This window comes from Eriocheir sinensis, chromosome 35 (assembly GCF_024679095.1).
Source record: "Eriocheir sinensis breed Jianghai 21 chromosome 35, ASM2467909v1, whole genome shotgun sequence".
Classification (NCBI taxonomy): Eukaryota; Metazoa; Arthropoda; class Malacostraca; order Decapoda; family Varunidae; genus Eriocheir; species Eriocheir sinensis.
Genome location: NC_066543.1, coordinates 5,263,904 through 5,281,403, shown reverse-complemented (window position 1 = coordinate 5,281,403; position 17,500 = coordinate 5,263,904). Strand labels below are relative to the sequence as shown.

General features: G+C 45.1%; 2 protein-coding genes across 2 annotated transcripts in view; both read right to left on the bottom strand.

The window, feature by feature from the left end:
• The window catches only part of LOC127007546 (protein phosphatase 1 regulatory subunit 42-like), an 8,255-nt gene extending 7,347 nt beyond the window's left edge, over positions 1–908 (bottom strand). Inside the window, exon 1 of the mRNA XM_050878715.1 lies at positions 886–908. Coding sequence (XP_050734672.1) covers positions 886–908 — 23 coding nt within the window. The remainder of the gene's footprint in view (positions 1–885) is intronic.
• A 2,932-nt stretch (positions 909–3,840) lies between these two features.
• The window catches only part of LOC127007312 (uncharacterized), a 90,966-nt gene continuing 77,306 nt past the window's right edge, over positions 3,841–17,500 (bottom strand). The window contains exons 2-4 of the mRNA XM_050878114.1: positions 8,538–8,822; positions 7,072–7,159; positions 3,841–4,984 (exon numbers count right to left, since the gene is read on the bottom strand). Coding sequence (XP_050734071.1) covers positions 4,801–4,984; positions 7,072–7,159; positions 8,538–8,822 — 557 coding nt within the window. The 3' untranslated portion in view covers positions 3,841–4,800. The remainder of the gene's footprint in view (positions 4,985–7,071; positions 7,160–8,537; positions 8,823–17,500) is intronic.

Genomic DNA, 17,500 nt, shown 5'->3' with positions numbered 1-17,500 from the left:
GAGAGAGAGAGAGAGAGACGAGAGACGAGAGACGAGAGAGACGCGTGCGAAGATGTCATTAATTAAACAAGGAAACTAATTGACAGGGTGAACAGAAGCGCATAATGATGATGATGATGATAATAATAATAATAATAATAATAATAATAATAATAATAATAATAATGACAATGAAAGTAATAGTCGTAAATACAGGTTGGTATTAAGAAGAGTGATATTGAAAGTATTTATGAGTAATATTATTTACAACATTTCATTTACAACCCGAATATTTTTTTTTTCAATTTACTAATGAAACAAAAAATATGAATGCTCAATAACGTCTCCTCTACACTACTTATATGTCTCTAAAAACTACAACGTCATACTTTCAAACAGAGTGAGATATTAATGATGGACACAGTATGTAATGTCATCTTTATCAGTCACACACACACACACACACACACACACACACACACACACACACACACACACTTGCTCTTCTTTTTCCCAATTTCCTTCCTTCTCTTATCTTCGTCCCATTCATCCATTCCTGCTCTCCCTTCACTTCGTACCTGTTCTTCCTTCACGCGCTGAACACACACACTGGACCCTTACAGATCTTTCCCCACCACAAACACGGACACCAAAAAACACGGACAGCAGGGACAGCAACAGCCACGCACGGAGCTCCTCTTTCACATTCACGAACTAAAAGCGTACATTACCATATCAAACACAGCCACTCGACACTACGCAGCTACACTATCTCTTCCCAATAAAGAAGACGCTCACCAAACACAAGCCAACCACACACAACCAAACACAAACACAGTACCACACATTTAAACAGGAACACCAACACTACACTCCTGATATTGTTTTCACTTGCTCATTACTCACACATACACAGACTTCCATACCATATCCTTAAAACATTCATAAAACAACAACAACAAAAAATCCAGAGCATGAAACATACCCGTAAAACATCGACACATTACAGTAGTTTTATCCGTACCTTTTTCCTCCTTGCCTCCTTTTCCTTGTCCTCCTCCCCCTGTCCTGCTCTCCCAGCCATGTCCAGAGTGTCTCCCTGTTCACCCCAACCATGGTCTGTCCAGCCCTCACGCGCCTGTGATGGGGGTGAGGGGGAAGGTGGGGAGGGGGAGAATTATGGTGAGGGAGATTGGATTATATAGGTATTAGTATTGATGAAAATAAGTTCGTTCTGGTGTGTGTGTGTGTGTGTGTGTGTGTGTGTGTGTGTGTGTGTGTGTGTGTGTGTGTGTGTGTCTGTGTGTGTGTTTCTTTCTGTTTCACTCTCTCTCTCTCTCTCTCACACACACACACACACACACACACACACACACACACACACACATTCAGTCTAGCATTACTCTCCAAACATTAATCCTTGATACGCTTACCTGCACACCACTCCGCCCCACCTATTCACCTCCACCAGAGCCCCCTCCCCCCATTCGTTGCCACCAGAGCCCCTCCCATGCGCCCCCGTCAAGCCCTCCTCTTACCTGTATATATCCGCCTTCGTGGGTCACCTCCTCACCTGTGTTTTCCTCTCCCCCAGGTACGTCGGGAGCTAATTGGACTCGTGACCTTACCTGTTTGCCCCTCGTCGGCCCTATGGACTGTCTTGTTTGTGAAGGTAAGTGGAAGGTCCGGTGGTAGTGATTCCCCTCTGTTGACACCGTTACCATGGCGACGGGCAGGTGTTTGGCGGCGGCGGCGGTGGTGGCGATGGCGGTGGTGGTGGTGGTGGTGGTGGTGGTCAAGGAGGTTGTTGTTGTTTTGTTTGGTTGGGGATTATGTGGTGATCGTTCTGTTTCGCGTATGTGTGTGTGTGTGTGTGTGTGTGTGTGTGTGTGTGTGTGTGTGTGTGTGTGTGTGTGTGTGTAAACGTGTTTGTTTGTTCAAAGGAAGTGGTAGGGGCTTGAAATTGTTTGGAGAGAGAAGGGGGAGGAGGAGGACGAGGAGGAGAACAGATTAAGGGGAAGGTAGTTAATGGAATAAGTTGAAGTGTTTGTTTTGATATATTGAAGGAGAAAAACGTGAGGTGAGTCGCAGTGAGAGAGAGAGAGAGAGAGAGAGAGAGAGAGAGAGAGAGAGAGAGAGAGAGAGAGAGAGAGAGAGAGAGAGAGAGAGAGAGAGAGAAATAAAAAAAAAATGTTGAAGCCTAGGATGATTAGCGGCCTGGAAAGCTGAATGGATGGACGAAAAACAAAAATAAACACTACACACACACACAGCAAACAAAAATACCTCTCGTAAAAGCCTCCAATTACAGCGGATTCCACAACCTTCCATCGGCGGGGATCACAGGGAGGCACAATGAGACAGATGGATAATTACAGAGGTCTTCATGGGCAGCCCCGTAGAGTATAATGACAGGAGCTTGTTATGTCCCTCCTCTAGTTAATGATGCCTTGTTTCCTAATTCCTTTACTTGCCTCTGTCCCGCTCCTGATGTCTTGTTGTGCTGGTCCGTAGAAAATTGATTGGAGTTTGTTGAGTTACCCTTGTAGTTTATGATGCCTGGTTTTTCTTACTTTCCTTTCTCCTCTCTCTCTCCTCTCGTTGTGTAGGTCCGTAGAATAATTATTGGAGTTTGTTGAGTTACCCTTGTAAATTATGCTGCCTCGTTTCCTTACTCCTATGCTTGCCTCGCTCCTACCACTGGTGTCTTGTTGTGTAAGTCCGTAATGTTAGGAGCTTGTTGAGTCCCTCCTGTAGTGTATATTGCCTTGTTTCCTTATTCTTTTACTTACCTCTGTTCTGCCACTGGTGTCTTGTTGTGTAAGTCCGTAATGTTAGGAGCTTGTTGAGTCCCTCCTGTAGTTTATATTGCCTTGTTTCCTTATTCTTTTACTTGCCTCTGTCCTGCCACTGATGTCTCGTTGTGTAGCTCCGCAGAAAATTGATTGGAGTTTGTTGAGTCACCCCTTTAATTTATGATGTTTTGTTTCCTGTTTTTCCTATTTGTCAGACTGATTCTACTCCTGATGCTCCGATATGTACACCGTAGGATCGGAAATCATTTAGTGTCCCCTGTAGTTTATGACACCTTGATCTATTTTTACACTTGCCTGCCTCACTCTGCTCCTGATGGAAGTGACAGCTGTAATTAGGTTGTTTGGACTTTGCTTTGGGTTGATTTTCTTTACTTAATTAGTTCTATGATGGAAAAAAATAATACGTTTCTTTATTAACATGATATAACTTTGCTAACCGTGGTCGTTCTCATGATCAGGGTTGTGTGCGCGGATTAATGATGGTCTGCGAGTACTCAAGGAAGCTTAAGATAGGTAGGTATACACGTCGGCGGTGCAGGAGCGACGATGCTGATGGTATCTCTTAGTTATTATTATGATGTTTCCACTTTAATGCCTCTACACATGGAAGGGACAGGACATGAAAAATACCAGACTACAGTTCTACTTTAATCACATACCCACAAAGTTATACAATCTGATATATTTCACAATGACTAGCTGACTCACCACACCGTAAACAGCACGCGTCACACAGAAAGAGTTTCTCCAGGATAGAAAACAGCACGAGAGGCCCCTCAGCCGTCTTATTATTAGCCTTAGGTGCGGCCTCGCGCACGTCGGATGAAAAGGGAAAGTCGGATCGAAGATAAAAACATTAATTTCCTCCTCCACAATATCCCGCCACAGGCCAGAGGGGCGAAAACGAGGTATATATAACAGAAAGAGGCCACTGATGAAACACCTTACCTCTTCCTTATATATATATATATATATATATATATATATTTATATATATATATATATATATATATATATATATATATATATATATATATATATATATATATATATATATATATATATATATATATATATTCTACAGACCAAAATATAAGAAAATAAGAAAGAAGGCCTCTCACTTCTATCCACTCCGTCCTTTTGATAAGTAAAGTACGGGCGTAGGATGACAGCTGATTGACGTTTTCCTGTCCTTACAACGGAGCGCAAAAGAGAACTTATATTAAAAATATAGTTTGATGAACCGATCTTCACCTACATCTACATCACAGGAAGGGCAGAGAGGCCTGCAGAGAGCGCCCCGCGCCTCCTTTCCCTGATAAGTCCCTTTACATCGGCAAAGGGCAAACAGAAAGAAATGTGTTAGGTTGGGTCCCTCTCCCGCTGCTCCGCCCCTGCACCAGTGTAAAGAGGGGCGAGGACGGGGCTTAGAGACGTAACAGGAGGAGGAGAGAGGCAGGCAGGCTAATAACCCTCGCCCCTACTTAGTTGATGAGAGGGCTGATAGAGGGCCGCGCCTGCCGGGCTGGGAACAGAAGAGTTACCTTTGAAACCCCGCGTTTTTCTTGGACGACTCGCGACGAGAAACTACGTTAGTCCGTTTCAGTCTGAGAAGGCAAGGGTCTCTCTCTCTCTCTCTCTCTCTCTGATAATTAACTACAAGGAGAGGAGTGAGCTCATTTTTCCTTTTCCTTTCTTTTTTCCAACCGTCCTTCCTTTCTTTCCTCTTTTTCCTCGATTTTCTTCCTTCTTGTCTTCCTCCACATCCTCGTCCATATCCTTTTCATTCTCTTGCTCATATTTCTCTCCTCTGTTTTTCCTCCATCCTGACTCCTTTTCGTATTATTTCCTCCTCCTCCTCCTCCCCCCCTTCTCCTTACGTACATAGCAGAGGAAGTTGTTAAAAGAGAGGAAAATATATATATCCATCTGTTCTTAGGCGCTAATATTTAGACTACCGTGATTCTACTTAGCCTACGCGTCCAGCAGCCACGCCGGCCAGGGACTATAGCAGCTTCTCGCGTTCCTCCTCGTTCACCTCGTCGTCGTACAGGTTGTCCAGGTCGTCGTCGTCGTCGTCGTCATCGTCGTCGTCGAGGAAGAGGTCGTCGTCGGACCAGTGGTTGGTCTCCTCCTTGTGGGCCTCCAGGGACATGAGGGTTGGGAACACGTTCTCACACGTTGAACACCTGAGGGGAGAGGTAATGACGGTGTGGTTTACCTTTACGGGGCAGTGAATCATCATTATCATCATCATTATCATTATCATCATCATCTTCATCATCATCATCATTGCCATCATCCATTAGAAGTTCAGTCCAATACCTAAACCTTTCCTCCTCTTCCTCCTCCTCCTCCTTCTCCTCCTCCTCCTCCTCCTCCCCATCATCATCATCATCATCATTGCCATCATCCATTAGAAATCCAGTCCAATACCTAAACCTTTTCTCCTCTTCCTCCTCCTCCTCCTCTTTTCCTCCTCCTCCTCATCATCATCATCATCGTCATCATCATCATCATCATCATCATCATCGTCAACGCCATCATCCACTAGAAACCCAATGCAATAACAACCATTTCTCACGTTCTCCACCTCCCTCAGTCTGGTGTCAGTGTGTTCCTTCCTTCTCCAGCAGACGCTCTAATTCCATCTACCACTCACTTAATTGCTTCTCTATCCTACATTACTACAATTGCTGGGTGTGTCCTCTTAATTACTTTATGCACCTGTTGTCCATTACATGCATGACTAACCTGCACAAGTCCACTTCCATACAGTTCGTCGTCATTAGAGTATTTACCATTGCCTAGATTATAACCTAGCTCTCCCTTAATTGGTAATCTAACTCCCCCTTGAATGATAGCCTGCCCCTCCCTCACCCCCTAAACGGTAAGCTAAATCCCCCTAGATGGTAGCATACTCCCCACCTCCTAATCGGTAAGCACTCCCCCCCCCCCTAGAATGGTAAACTGACCCCCCCCCCCACCCCCTAAGCGATAAGCACCCCCCCCCTCTAATATAGTAACCTACCCCCTACCCCTTAAACGGCAACCTAACTCCCCCTAGATGATAACATACCCCCCCCCTAAACTGTAAGCCCCCCCCCCCCTAGAATGGTAACCTAACTCCCCCACCCCCCTAAGCGATAAGCACCCCCCCTAATATTGTAACCTCCCCCGCTCCCCACCCCCTAAACGGTAAGCACCCCCCCCCCCTTAGAATGGTAACCTACCCCCCACTCACCCCTAAACAGTAAACCAACCCCCTTCGAACCCTCTAACCTAACCCTCTTTATAAAGTGATCTTAATAACCTCCTCCCCTCTCTTCAAGGTTCAGGTAATTGTTATGAGACCCGAAATAAATGTTTTTGTAATGATTCTCTGTTTATTTGCATTTATTTCCGGCTCTTCTTTTTCTTTTCATTTTTACTCTGATTTTTTTGTTGTTGTCCCTCTTTGCTGTGTTTATGTATTTCCTTTCTGTCTTTTTTTTTTCCTTATTATTGTACATATTTTATCTCTCTCTCTCTCTCTCTCTCTCTCTCTCTCTCTCCACACAGCTTTCATCGTTTAATTAATTACATTTCCTCTCACTTAAGTCCTTCCTTCCCTCTTCTTCCCTTCCGTCCACTCTCTTCCCCCTTCTTCTTATCCCCCTCCTTCATCTTCCGGCTCCTCTTCATCCTCTTAGTGCAGTGCCCCCTCTTCCGCTGCACTTACCTTCCTCTTCCCTTCCTTCCCCTTCCTCTTCCCTTCATTACACATTGCTCGTCACCATATCTTAAAACTCCCTCCGCTAAACACCCTTCATTATCTTCCCCTCCTCTCCTTTCGTTTTAATCCTTGCCTTCTTTTTTTTTTTGTATTTGCGTTTACCGTTCGCCCTCCAGTTTCTTTCCCTTCTCTTCTTTCCTTCCTTTTCCATCCTTTTTTTCGTTTTCCTTTTTCTTCTCTTGCTTTCTCTCTTTTTGTCTTTGTGTTTGCTTTGTTTAATTTTGTGTGTCCGATACTCTCTCTCTCTCTCTCTCAACGAAGCAAACCCGTTTATTTTTTCTTTATTTTCTCCTTTCTCCTCCTTTCCACTTCCTTCCCCTAACCTATCCTCCCTTCATCCCATTCTTTGCCTCTGCCCTCCCCATTCCTCCCCTCCCTTCCCCTTACTAATCATTCCTTCATCCCCTTCCTATCTCCCATCCCCTTCCCTCCCCTTACTTATTCTCCCTTCATCCCTTCCTATCTCCTATCCTCCCCTTCCTTCCCCTCCCTTCCCCTTACCCGTAGTGCCTTTTCCTGGTTTGGTGGGAGGCGAGGAGGCGTGGGGTGGGGAAGGCGCGGTCACACACGTTACAGGTCAGCGCCTCGTCTGTAAGGTCAAAGAGAGTCAGGTCAGCTCAGGTTAGCAAAAGTTACGCGGGCAGGTGGTAAAATTTATAAATAAGAATGAATTTTATTAGGATTAGATTAGGATTAAACTCTAAATATTTTCAGTAATTATTAAACTGCAATACCAGATTAGCAGATATACGTATGATTTCAGGTAGAATACGTAGTTCCCTGATTAAAAGTTCACGTGATTAAATGATTAGTTAGCAGTAAAAAGAGATTATAAACATCCAAACCAAAAACAGGAGCGTGCACGAACACACACACACACACACACACACACACACACACACACACACACACACACACACACACACACACACACACACACACACACACATATCGAGTCCTGATCCCCCCCCCAAAAAAAACGCCAAATAGTCAGTCAGCCAGTCAGTTCAGCTCACCAATCAGTCAGTCGCTAGTCAGTCCATGCCAGTCAGTCCGTGCCAGTCAGTCATTCAGTCAGTCAGTCCAGCTCACCATACAGTCAGTCAGTCAGTCAGTGCAGCTCACCTAACAGTCAGTCAGCCAGTCATTCCGACACACCAAACAGCCAAGTCACTCGGTTTACTCTAGGGCATCAAACAGTCATTCAGACAGTCACAGTCAGCCAGTCAGTCCAATGCACCAAACAGTCAATCACAGTCAGCCACCCAGTGAACCACATCAAACAGTCAGTCAGTCAGTCAGTCAGTCAGCCAGTCAGTCCGAGGCACCCAACCCAGTGCACCAAACCAGTCAGTCGGCCATTCAATCCAGCATAGCAGTCAGCCAATCAGCCAGTCAGTCCGAGGCAGCAAAACAAGCCGGACTGACGTGACACTCGCAGCTCGTAATTGAATCTGACTCAGTGACGCGACGCACAAATATTAGCACTGGGCGGTGACTGTCAATCCCGCCCGTGCTCCCGCTGTTTGGCCGTATTTGGTTCTGTGTTTGGAATTGACTCTGGAATGGTGGTGGTGGTGGTGGTGGTGATGGTGGTAGTAGTGATGATGATGGTGGTGGTGGTGTGTTTATGGTGATGGCTATGCTTGTTGATTTTGCGGTAGTAGTAGTAGTAGTAGTAGTAGTAGTAGTAGTTGTAGTAGTTTGTGTATTAGGAAGAGAAAGAGAAGCACGATGAAGAGAGAATAGAGGATGTGAAGGGGGACAAAGGAGTGAGCGTCGCAGTGCCATAATAACTTTTTTGACATATTTTTTCTTTCACATGTTGACGTCGTTACGTTCGTTCCTCTTCATTTCCTTCGAGACTGCGAGGCTGGTTTTCTCAGATGGGTCGAGTCTTGTTATGTATGTATGCTCTCTCTCTCTCTCTCTCTCTCTCTCTCTCTCTCTCTCTCTCTCTCTCTTACCATCATCTTCATCGGAGGACGAATCGCTGCTGTCAGATTGCGTCATGTAATGCTCGAAGTCTGAGGAGGACTCGACCAGGGAGGGGCTGCCGCTCGACCCCACGTCCATGTCCGTGCTGGGGGTGGTGGGCGTGACGGGGGTGAGTGGGCCGGCCTCGCTAGGAGTGGTGGCGGGCGTGGAGGAGGCGGGGGGATGCCGGAGGGGGGCGGGGCTGCTGTTACCGTTGGCATCCTCCTCGTTAGCGGTGAGACGATCATAACCTCGCTTGGTGGACCGGCTTGAGTCTGTGGGAGAGGGGGCGAGAGATGTGGAGAGAGAGGGGGGTTAAGTCTGTGGAGAGAGAGAGAGAGAGAGAGAAAGGATTGTGTGAGTTGTTTGTTGAAGAACGGCAGATTTCCGATGGGTGACTTGTATATCTTCCTCGTGACTGAAAAGGAAAGACAGTAAGCAAACACTCTTCTTTCCTAACACGTCAGTGGAGGAGGGGACAGAGGGAGGGTCGTGTGAGTCGTCTGAAGAATGGTTATCGAATGGTGATCTATATTTCTTCCCTCTTGATGGAGTAGGCAGAGAAAAAACAACATACTCACTCCATCCTCCCGACGTCGCCCTACCTGAACATATGCAAACTATATTTCGTTTTGCCGTTGCTCTTTAACCTTTCCCGTAAACATACATACATGCATACATACATACACACATAGAAACAAATATGCATCAAGCCTACACCGCCGGAGGGACACTTAGCAAGGTTATAGAAAAAAGACTCACTCCAAGCAATCCTCAGGCAAGGCTCCGTGTGTGTGTGTGTGTGTGTGTGTGTGTGTGTGTGTGTGTGTGTGTGTGTGTATTAACCTACTTAACGTGGTCATGAATGAGGTTAAGTTCATGTTATTTCTTTCTCTGCATTTTTACTTTATCAATGCAAGGTTTTTTGGGGGGAAGGGGCTGTGTGTGTGTGTGTGTGTGTGTGTGTGTGTGTGTGTGTGTGTGTGCGTGTGTGCGTGTGCTGCAGCGAAAACACATTCCCCTCATGTTTTAAGTATGGGAATTATTTCTTTGCCTGTGTTTTCTTTTCATTCCCCAGGTCGCCCTAATTATCACCCTCTCTCCCTCCCCTCTTCGCGTTCCTCCCTCACCCTTCCCCTTGCCTGGTCTCCCTTCTTTCCTTCACTCTAGATTCACCTTCGTTTTCTCTCATTTCCTGCATCATCTTCTACCTCTCTCTCCCTCCTCCCTTGCTTTTTCTCCCTCCCCTCTTCGCGTTCCTCCCTCACCCTTCCCCTTGCCTGGTCTCCCTTCTTTCCTTTACTCTTGATTCACTTTCATTTTCTCTCATTTCCTCCATCATCCTTTACCTTTCTCTCCATCCTCCATTACATTTTCCTCCATCGCCTTGTCTAAATATCCTCTTCCACTTCCCTCTCCCTCTCTCTCCCTTCTTCCTTCATCCACCTTACCTTCCCCTGTGTATCTCCATCTCTCTCTCCTTCCACATTTCTTTATTCTTTCTCCCTTCATCTTGCTTTCCTCCACATACCTCTCAATCCGTTCCTCCAACTCTACCTCCTTGCCAGCTTACTCTACTCTTCCTCTTACCTACTTTCCTCCACTTCACCTTTACCTCCGTCAATCCTTGCCTCCCTTGTTTCCTGCCCCGACTCCTCACACCTTTCCTCCCTAATTGAAATTCTCATCTCTAGAGGAATCCTATTGAGAGGGAGTCCCAGCTGTATGTATCCTACGCGCCCCTGCAACACACACACACACACACACACACACACACACACACACACACACACACACACACACACACACACACACACACACGTACACACAGCATGGCCAGAATTCTTAAGAGGCCTCAGGTGAAGGTCGGATTAGGTAACGGAAGTAATCAAGTCACCTGTAGTCACCTAGGGATGGAGGAGATTAAGAGGAGAGGCGTCCATTCCTACTCTCTCCGTACCGTGAAAACCAGGCCAGGTTGGGTGAGGTAATGGCAATGAAAAAATAAAAGAAAATGACAGTAAAATGAGGAGAATAATAAAAAAAGAGGGGCACAAAAACAATACCAAATGAAACTGCTTAATGGGGGGTAACCTACTGCTGGGTGGACTGGTGGATGAGGAGGATGAGACGGTGGGTTTGGTGGTTACTGTGTGGTTGAGTGGCGGATGACAATGGTGTGGGTGAGAAGTGGAGGTGGTGGTGGGTGAGGACGACTACATTGAATCACGTGGAAGGATGAGAGGATTTATATGATTTTTTTTACTGTTCAGATTTTGGTGGTAAGAGAGCAGCGTAGGACACGTAGTAATGAATTTAAGTTAGATAAATTCAGATTCAGCAAAGACATATGAAAGAAATGGTTCACCAGCAGAGTGGCAGTCATGTTGTGGGTGCTAATAAGATACGCACATTAAAATAAGATAAGATACGTTCATGGATATTGAGGTTCGGTGTGCTTAGGTTCAAAGGAGCTGCCTTGTATAGAGCTACCGACCACTGACTCCTGTTTTGATGTTCTCCTTCTAATGTTCTTTGGCTGTCTGGTTGTCTCTTAACACAATTTACAGCATCTCTTCTGACTGTGTGTTACGTAAAAATACACGAGAGAAAATAAGTTGAGATCCCCTGACGGGTTTTTGTTATGTGTGTGTGTGTGTGTGTGTGTGTGTGTGTGTGTGTGTGTGTGTGTGTGTGTGTGTGTGTGTGTGTGTGTGTGTGTGTTAGCCGCTGCGATGTCTGTGCTGGCGTCGCATTGAAAGACTAATTGGTAAGACAACCCTCGCTAGGTGGCGCGGGTGTCATTCACTTGCCATTGCGTGTGTGTGTGTGTGTGTGTGTGTGTGTGTGTGTGTGTGTGTGTGTGTGTGTGTGTGTGTGTGTGTGTGTTTGCTGAAGCCCGTTACCATAGTTTCATTTGAGTTGTTATTTCCCTTGTTTGTTTGTTTTTCGTAATCTGGGAAACGCTCATTAACGCAACACACGTATTCCTCGCTCATCATTACCTCGCCAGACTCATCAACGGTCTTCCTTGTGTTGCTGGTTCGTAATGAGGGAAATTTACCCCGCCGTAGCCAATTAGCCGCATGATTTGTTTGTTTTTGTGTGCGTAAAGATTTATACTGTGCGGCTTTTGAGATGAGAATTCCATATCTGACGTTTATTTCCTTCCTCTTCCTTTGTGTTAGGAGAGCCCGGCTAATTGGCTCCACCTGGCGAGGCTCGTGTTGCCACTGCAGGCGGTGATCCCATCGACTTAAAGTTTTCATATCACGTCATAGTATACCAAGAAACACACATTGTAATGATAGTATAATAGTGTGGTAACCGTCCTCGCCTCGAACAGAACGGACACCCATGCAAGGATACTGTAGTGCTCTCCCGCTATGAAGTCTTGGGGCGGAGCTCTCTAGGGGTCATATTACAAGACATCGCCACCCAAGAACACATATTTGACAAGGCTTTCGTAGGAGTTGTGGGCATTTCCAGGGGTAGTTTTATGACCCTGGTGGTAGTGTGAGTCTTCTTCTGTACCATGAACCTGAAGAAACAGTCATTAGAACCCGACTGACCCCCTCTGTGACCTTTAGAAATAGCTGATGTGAGAAGCGAGTATCTTGTAATACCAACCTCAGCTAAGTCTCAGTAAGCAGGTCGAGGGCTCAGGCTGTTGGAATGTCGCGTGTGGGGCAGCAGGTTAAGAGGTTGAGAGCATTTTACATTTCAGTGGACATCACACATCTCCACAAGACAGATAAATAGGGACCCACACTCAAATTTATCGCCTGCCAAGAGTATACGCTATTTTTTGCGGATAAAACATGTATCTTCTGAATAATTAAATACATCATCAGACAAATGACGGATTATCCTGTTACAACATTAATTCCCCGAGTGAAGTAGAGAGGGTGCGTGTGTGGCTCCCCCGCCGGCCATGGAGGGCGTGTGTCGGGCGTGCGGCGGCCAGGACAGCGGGGAACATTCAACTATGCATTGTTACCCGGCGAACTGGGAGTCACAATACAAAGCAGTGATCCCTAAACTACGCATGTTGAATATTCTCTCTCTCTCTCTCTCTCGCTATCTATCTATCTATCTCTCCGCCCCCTTCCCTGCCATCCTCGGGGGAGTGTGATTGTCAATACGCTCTTCCTCTGTCACATCTAAGAGCCTTCGCCTTCCCGCTCCTCTCCTTCCTGCGCCCCTCTCTCTTATCCCTTCCCTCTCTCCTCTCGTCTCTCGTCCATCACCACTCCTCTCTCTCTCTTCATCCCTCTCTCTTATCCCTCCTCTATCATTCTCTAGCCTCTCTTGTCCTCTCCCCTTCCTCTCTCTCTCTTTCGGACCTCCCTTCTCTCCTCTACTTTTTTTTATTTAAACATACAGGAATACATGAAATGCCTTGTCCTCCTCTCATAACCCTCTTTCTCATTTTTCCTCTCTTCCCTTGCTTGCTTCTCATCTCTCTTCTTATATACCTCCTTTCTCTCAAACCTCCCCCCCTTCTTTTATCCGTCCACTCTTTCCTCCCTTTCCTCCTTCCTTTTCCTCATATAGTTCTTTGCTCTCCATTTCTTCCTCGCTTCATTTTCCTTCCCTCTTTCACCAGACTTTCCCCTTTTCCACTCTCCTGCCGTCCTTTCCTATACCTTCCATTCTGTCCCTCATCAGTCTCCTCTTTCCAAACCTCTTCCTTCCCTTCTCACTTCTTCCCTCACTCTCCTTACTTTTCTCCGCCCATTCATTTTCCTCCCCGCTCGTCTTTCTTTTTTCCCCCATTATTAACTATTTCATTCCTTACCTTCTTCTGCCTTTGTCTCCCTTTCATCTTTATTTGCAATAATTTTTCTCTACCTCCTTTGTTTCAGTTCTCCATTTTCCTTCGTTCAGGTTTTTGAGGGTCATGTTCTACCCCTCCTCCTCCTCTTCTTCATTCTCTCTCCTTTTCTCATTTTTGTCTCTGCCTCCCCCTCTCCTTTAAACTGCTCCTCTCCCCTTTTCTCTTCTCACCCCATCCTCCATATTTCCTTCATTCCATATTTCTTTTCTTCTCTCCCTTCTCTTCCCTTCCTTCTACTCTCACACCCTTCTTTCCTTTTTCATGCTTTCCTCCTTCTTTCCTCTTTCCTCCTCCCGTCTTCCTTAACCTCCCCCACTCCCCCCACTCCTTGCACTCCTTCCACTATTCCCTCGTGTATTCCACTCCTCTTCCTCCTCTTCCTCTTTCTCAAATGCCTCCTTTCCTGCTCTCAATGTCATTTCCACTCACCCTCCACCATCATCTCCTTCTCTTTGTCTTTCCTTCCAACTAGTTCCCTTTTCCTCCCTCCATCTTCCTCTATCCTTCCTTCTCCATCATTCATAGATTTCTTAGTCTCCCTTTAAATACACATAATGCTTCCATGCTCTATATTCTCTCCCTCTCTTCAGCCTTCCTCTCCTCTCTTTCCTTTTTCTTTTTCTCTCACTCCCACTCACTCTCTCTTCCCCTCCCTCGCTCTCCCTTTTCCTGTCACTCTTCCTCAGTTTTCCTCTCATTCTCCTTCCCACTCTCTCTCTCTCTTCTGCCTCCCCTCCCTCTCCTCCCTCGCACCTTCAGCCACCTCGTCATCCCCTCAGGTCGTAATCTGACACTCGGGGCACAAAATATGCCGCCCTCAATGTGTCTTAATGGCCCGCCAGCTATTCACCTTTTTTTTTTTTTTTTTTTTTTTTTTTTTACACTACCACCAGCACCAGTATACCACCAACATCAATACTACCACCACCACCACCACCACTACCACCACTACTACCACCGCCACCACACCCACTAGTACCACCATCACTACCACTACTACCACCACCATCACCACCACCACCACCACCAAAACTACCACCGCGTCTTGAAAAATAATAAATGAAGGGTGATAATCGTAGCTCAAGAAAAGCCGCGCAGTCTAATTACGTCAAAAGGAAGCAGGGAACGAATATAGATCACTTTTATTATTGTTCTTATTATTATTATTATTATTATTATTATTATTATTATTATTATTATTATTATTATTATTATTATTATTATTATTATTATTATTATCATTATCATTATTGTTGTTGTTATTACTATTACTTTTGTTGCTATTCTTACCATCGTTATTATTACTATTATTGTTGTTTTTATGGTAATTTTTCTTGTAATAGTAGAACTTGTAGTAGTAGTAGTAGTAGTAGTAGTAGTAGTAGTAGTAGTAGAAGTGGTAGTAATATCTCTAATATCGGCATTCTTTACTTTTGTCTTTTATGGGAGCGGCGAGTAGCGGTCTTTTTTTTTTTTTTTTTTTTTTTGCACTCTTTTTGTTGCCCTTGAGCCATCTCCACCGTTGCCAGATTATCGTACTCAGAGCCGTGTATTTGCCGGTTTCTGACCCGTAAGTATTGCCAAGAAACACCAATAATTAACCATTTTATCGATAATTTTATATGAAGTCAGTTTTGAGATGGAGGAGACAGTTTTTAGGTTGGAAATCGGCAAACACAGGAGGCCGAGTACGACAGTCTGGCAACGTTGGTCTCCTTTGATGTAAAAAAAAAGTATTCATTATTAAGGTGTAACACATAACCCCTGCATTAAACAAACCCACCAGCGTTATGAATTACCACACTATTAACCTACTTCTACGATGCACGATGTAAGTCAGACACATTCCTCCTTGTTCTCCCTATCATGGTCCCGCGAATAGAAGTTAATAAAGAAATGTAAGGAAATTAGTATCAAGAAAATAGTTGTCTAGGTAGTCACAGATAGTACGGTCCGCAGCTCAGGCCGTTTACCTTACCCGGAATTAGGACACGAAAATCAGGGTTACTTGAGCGCGCTAGGAATTCCTGCTTCTTGTGCTTTTTGATGTTGTTGAACGGAGAATGTAAAAAAATAATAGGCGTTGTGTTTACCTGAGATACCTGTGCTGAGATAAACACACACACACACACACACACACACACACACACACACACACACACACACACACACACACACACACGAGTCACGGTTTCACAGGTTAATTACAGGTGCAGAAAAAGTGTGTGCCGGCTTTTCCTGCTGCGTCCAATAGGAGAAGAGTTTGAGAGAGAGAGAGAGAGAGAGAGAGAGAGAGAGAGAGAGAGAGAGAGAGAGAGAGAGAGAGAGAGAGAGAGAGAGAGAGAGAGAGAGAGAGTAATAAACATATTGCATTTTATGTGTTTCGCGTCCTTCAGCTATTTAATTAATTTCGCGTGCCTGGTTTCCTCCTCTTCTTCCTCCTCCTCCTCCTCCTCTTCCTCTTCTTCCTCCTCCTCCTCCGTCTTCTCTTCCTCTTCGTCTTTTTCCTCCTCCTCTTTCTCTTCTTCCTTCTTTTTCTCCTCCTCCTCCTCTTCGTTAATATCATCCTCACATATCAGGACAAAGGTATAGAAGCAAGAAGAGGAGGAGGAGGAGGAGGAGGAAGAAGAGAATGGAATAGAAACAGAGGAAGCAGTAGAGGAGAAAGAGGAGCAAGAGGAGGAGGAAGAGGTGTGGCAGTGGAAACAAGAGAACTTCGACCAAGAGGCTCTATTGGATGTTGAGAAGGAGAGGAGGAGGAGGAGGAGGAGGAGGAGGAGGAGGAAAGGTTGGAGGCAATAAGACGAAAGCGACTCTTCGGTGATATATGGTCCACTTGGCTCCTCCTCTTCCTCCTCCTCCTCCTCCTCCTCCTCCTCCTCCTCCTCCTCCTCCTCTTCCTTCTCTGTTCCTCACTTTCTTCGTCTGTCTTCTTCCTCTTCCTCGAACGTAACCTCTTCCATTCTTTTCTTTCTTTTTTTTTCTTTGCTGTAGTTGTAACCTTCCTTTTTTCCCTCTCCCTCGACACCCTTATCTTTTTTTTTCTTTTTTTTTTTTTTACTAGTCCTCCTCCTCCTCCTCCTCCTCCTCTCCATGTCCTCCACTATTTTTTTTATCCTCCTCCTGTTCCTGTCTTCCCTCTTCCTTTTTTCTTTTTTTCTTTTCTTTTTTTTGCTTTCATCCACCTTTTTTTATTCTCCGCTCTCCATCCTCCATCAACCACAATCCTTCGTCCTTTCTGTCTCTGCCCACAACCCACTTTCCTTCCCTCTCTCCTCTTCTCTTTCTTATTTTTCTCCTTCTGCTTCTCTTCCTCCTCCTCCTCCTCCTCCCAAAAGCAATTGCGACGCTGAAGTAAAACAGGTCGGGGGGGAGAGAGAGAGAGAGAGAGAGAGAGAGAGAGAGAGAGAGAGAGAGAGAGAGAGAGAGAGAGAGAGAGAGAGCGTAAGAAAAATCCATGTTAGTGGTGGGAGACTCGAAATTGAGCAAGGGCAAGTAGGAGGAAGAGGTACAGAAGGAGGAGGAAGAGGAGGAGGAGGAGTTCAACGAGGTCAATACACGACACTTCCTCGTTTTGTGGGTCGTTTTAGAATTTTTTGTAGTGGAGTAATGAAACACACACACACACACACACACACACTTCAGCCTTTGTCTAACCGATTTCTGTGTGTAGCTTCATTGACCTGTTCTGTTTTTTTGTTTTGTTTTTTCCTTTTCTTTATATGTCCAGTTCTTCACTCGTTTCTTATTTACCTGTTCTGTTTTTCACCTTTTTGTTCTCCTGTTTTTTTCCCTGTTTTTTCTACCTTTTTTCCATTTTCTTTGTTTATATTTTTATTTATGCTAATCAGTGGCTTTATTTTTTTCTATTTTTTTCCTTCAGTTCATTATTTAACTGCTCTCTTTATTCATTCACTTGCTTTCATCTTTAACATAACACCATTATCTCATTAATATCTCGGTTTTTTTCTTCTATTTGTTTCATGCTGTAGCCAAAATCACCTGGTCCTCGTTTTCATCTTTAATTTAACACCATTTTCTCATTAATATCTCGTTTTTTTCTATTTGTTTCACGCTGTAGCCAAAATCACCTGGCCCTCGTTTTTCATCTTT